This window comes from Solanum tuberosum, unplaced genomic scaffold, assembly GCF_000226075.1.
Source record: "Solanum tuberosum cultivar DM 1-3 516 R44 unplaced genomic scaffold, SolTub_3.0 scf00149, whole genome shotgun sequence".
NCBI lineage: Eukaryota > Viridiplantae > Streptophyta > Magnoliopsida > Solanales > Solanaceae > Solanum > Solanum tuberosum.
The window spans coordinates 92865-96191 of NW_006239072.1; the positions used below are offsets into that span (position 1 = coordinate 92865).

Consider the following 3327-nt stretch of genomic DNA (forward strand, 5'->3'; position numbering starts at 1 on the left):
ACACACACACACACACATATATATATATATATATATAATATATATAGGTATTATTTGTGAAGGTCCAAAATTCTCGATTCATCCAACTCAAGGAGAAAAGGACAAGATGGACCGTTCTGATGTTAACATAAACATAAATTAGATTCTATTCGTCCTCTTTATTCTCAAGAGAATTGATTCTCTTCCACCCGATTTTAATAATATGAGAAAGGGAAGTGTTCGATCCATTAATTTTTTCTTGGACCTAGAATATCTATATTATTTTCTCTTTTATCAATATTTTTTTTTTTACAAACAAAGGGGTAGTTTAGGTATTTTGCTTTAGAATGCTATGTTCCACCTAAAACAATATGACTTTGTGAAAACAAATTAATTATTTGTGATATTTTTTTGGACAAACATTAATATAATTGTTTATATTAATTATTTATGATCAATATAATTTATAGGAAATGGATCATTGTAGACTTTGGAGATCAGCTGCTAATATATATCCATAATTTCTGATTTTCCTTGTAATTAACAAAATCTTAGGAAAATGTCAACTCTGCCCTTTAATATTAAAAGTCAAATTAATTAATTTATTCTTTCTTCACATCTATAATTTTCAATGTTTTAAAGAACTAATTAATGATATCTCCAAACAAGACTAATTTGTTATAATTAATTAAACATATTTATTATTAATGAGAATTTTTTTTTCTTAGGAGGAACAACTGAATTATCCAGTAGTTCCTTAAGTTATCAACAAATATATACTTTAATAATTTTCGAAGGTCCATCAAAAATTGGCTCGTCAGAAATTTTTCATAAAAGACATTTAATATATAGTTTTAATTTGTAAGAGTATATATATATAACAATTATCTCTCTTTTTTAATTGAATAACTTAATTAATGAATTTTAAAAGAAAGATACTAATAAATATGTCTTGGTTTTCTAAAATAATAGATATTTTAGAACAATTGCAATTAAAGAGAGTGATATATATATAGGCATATATGGTACATAAGTTTATACATGTCCTCGATATGAGCCATGAGTATAAGATCGTGCTTGTTAGATGACATTTTATTCCTTAACATAAGACTTCTCAATGCAAAATCGAATTTTATCGGACCTCTCACTTGAAAAAATAGAGAAATATATACATTTTATGTAGGATAGCAAATTTAATTATCCATGCATCACTTTGTGAACATAGAGATAGGTACTAAGCATAATCCTTTTTTCTTCAATTGTGTAGAGTCATTTTCCTTTGTAGAATTATTCAATCCACTAGTCATCATTTGCTGGCCAGAAATACTATTTCCTTTTCCCTGTTGAAAACAAATTCCAAAAGAATTTTCTTAGAGTGGGATTCAAAGTACGAAGGTCAAACTACTTAATTATCAGTATAACTTTAACCATATATATAGAATCTTTAAGTGTTTTTTTTTGGATGAAATGTAAAAAACTACATAAAAATGCTATATGTCACACTAGTTATCAATTAAGATGTATTTGAAGAAATTGCATTCACAAAAAAATCTTATTGACTCTCTGAATAGTAATAATAGCGCTATGTAAAGTTAAATAGGATGAAATATTAATGCATATCTGAATAATACTGGTTGTGGTGGAATGGATAAATAGAATCTCTCTATCTTTAATTAAAAGTCTGGAGTTTGAGCTCTGGATATTAAAAATTGTGGTAGAAAGCGCTTTTATGAATCTGAATTAGTTGAAATATCTATTACGGATATCGGACATCGATTAGAAAACAACAATAATTGTAATAATGCTGGTTCTTTTTCTTTATTTTACAAAAAATAATTTCGATGAATAATGACTTTCGTCGTACCAAACACGATCTTACCTCAAAAATACTTGCAGAACTTTTCCCCTTCTGACTTTTAAAGCACAACTCATTCATATAAGACACCTGCAAATTAAAAGCAATAGGGAAAAGAAAAAAAGAGAGATCAATAAAACCCCTAAATAAAGGGTAAAGGCTTTGGATTTGAGTCATGAAAATCGAGTCAAAGTTGAATTTCCCGACGTAAATCCAAACTATTTGGAGATATCGAACACTAGCCAATAGGAAACTAAATAGTCACCACCAAAGGTCATGAAATTGTAAGTAATCATTCATTCTTAACTAAAGGTATTCAAATCCTCGGAATGAAGCTAAAGTAGGACTTCTTGGCACGAAACCAAATTAGTCAAACCTCAAAACAAACATCGAATACGACTGATAGGAAACCTAAAGAAACTAAAGTCACCACCAAAAGTCATGGTGAAGTCATGATAAGTACTCATCAATCCTTAATCAGAGTACTCGAGTTTGAACCCCTTAGAATTAAGAGAAAGTAGGACCGTTTAACATGAATCCAAATTAGTCAAATCTCAAAACTAACATCAAACACGACTTATAGAAAACCTAAAGAAACTAAAGTCACCACCAAAAGTCATGATAAGTAATATTCATCCATCCTTAATTAGAGTTTTCGAGTTTGAACCCTTAGAATGAAGAGAAAGTAGGACCTCTCAAGGTGAATTCAGATTAGTCAAACCCCAAAACAGATACCGAACATCGGTCGGAAACTAAAAGAAAAGTATGCTTGACTAACCTTGGGGCTATTGACAGGTGAACTTGCTGTATCTTCAAGATCATCATCAACTTCTCTTGCTACTCCTTTCATCTTTCTCTTCTTAAAAACAGATTTATTATTATTAATAATACTATTTTCATTAATATCTAAACCACCATTTTTATTGATGTGTAATTCATTAGAACACAAAGAATTTTGTTCATTAGAATTATTATTGTTGGACATAAAATCTTGAAAATAAAATGTCCAACTACTTTCTTCTTGGGAATCATAATCTGAATTTTTTGCACTATAATTAGAAAAACTATTACATGTAGAAGATTTATCCATTTGCATAAGAGGAAGAAGAACTATTTTTAAAAATATATATAAGTTTAGGTTTTTGGTCACTCTCAATAGAGAAATGTTGGAATTATATATAGTGGAGAAATTGATTATAGATAAAAGAATGCAAGAGAAAATAACACAAATGGTCCCTTATGTTTAGGATAAATTCAAAATAGTTCCTTAAATTTACTTTTGAACAATTTAGTCCTAAGTTTTTCAAAAGTGTGTATTTTTTTAATAAGATAAAGAGAACTGATAAGAAGAATAGAGATGATGATAGAGACCATATTGAGAAACATAAGAATTTTATATGGGTACAACTATTATTCGGGTACTAATACTTTACGAAGTATGGTTCTTAGATTTAATGGAAACTCATATTTGGAGGTGTTGTTTCTGTTATTTT

At 28.4% G+C, this 3327-nt stretch overlaps 1 protein-coding gene across 1 annotated transcript; it reads right to left on the minus strand.

Annotated features, from left to right (window-relative positions):
- Positions 1-983: 983 nt before the first annotated feature.
- LOC107061550 (putative uncharacterized protein DDB_G0272516) lies at positions 984-2908 on the minus strand. The gene is made up of 3 exons (XM_015310957.1): positions 2613-2908; positions 1859-1924; positions 984-1319 (listed from the first exon to the last, which is right to left on the minus strand). Exons 1-3 carry the CDS (start codon positions 2817-2819, stop codon positions 1188-1190), a joined length of 405 nt encoding a protein of 134 aa, XP_015166443.1. The 5' UTR covers positions 2820-2908; the 3' UTR covers positions 984-1187.
- Positions 2909-3327: the final 419 nt, after the last annotated feature.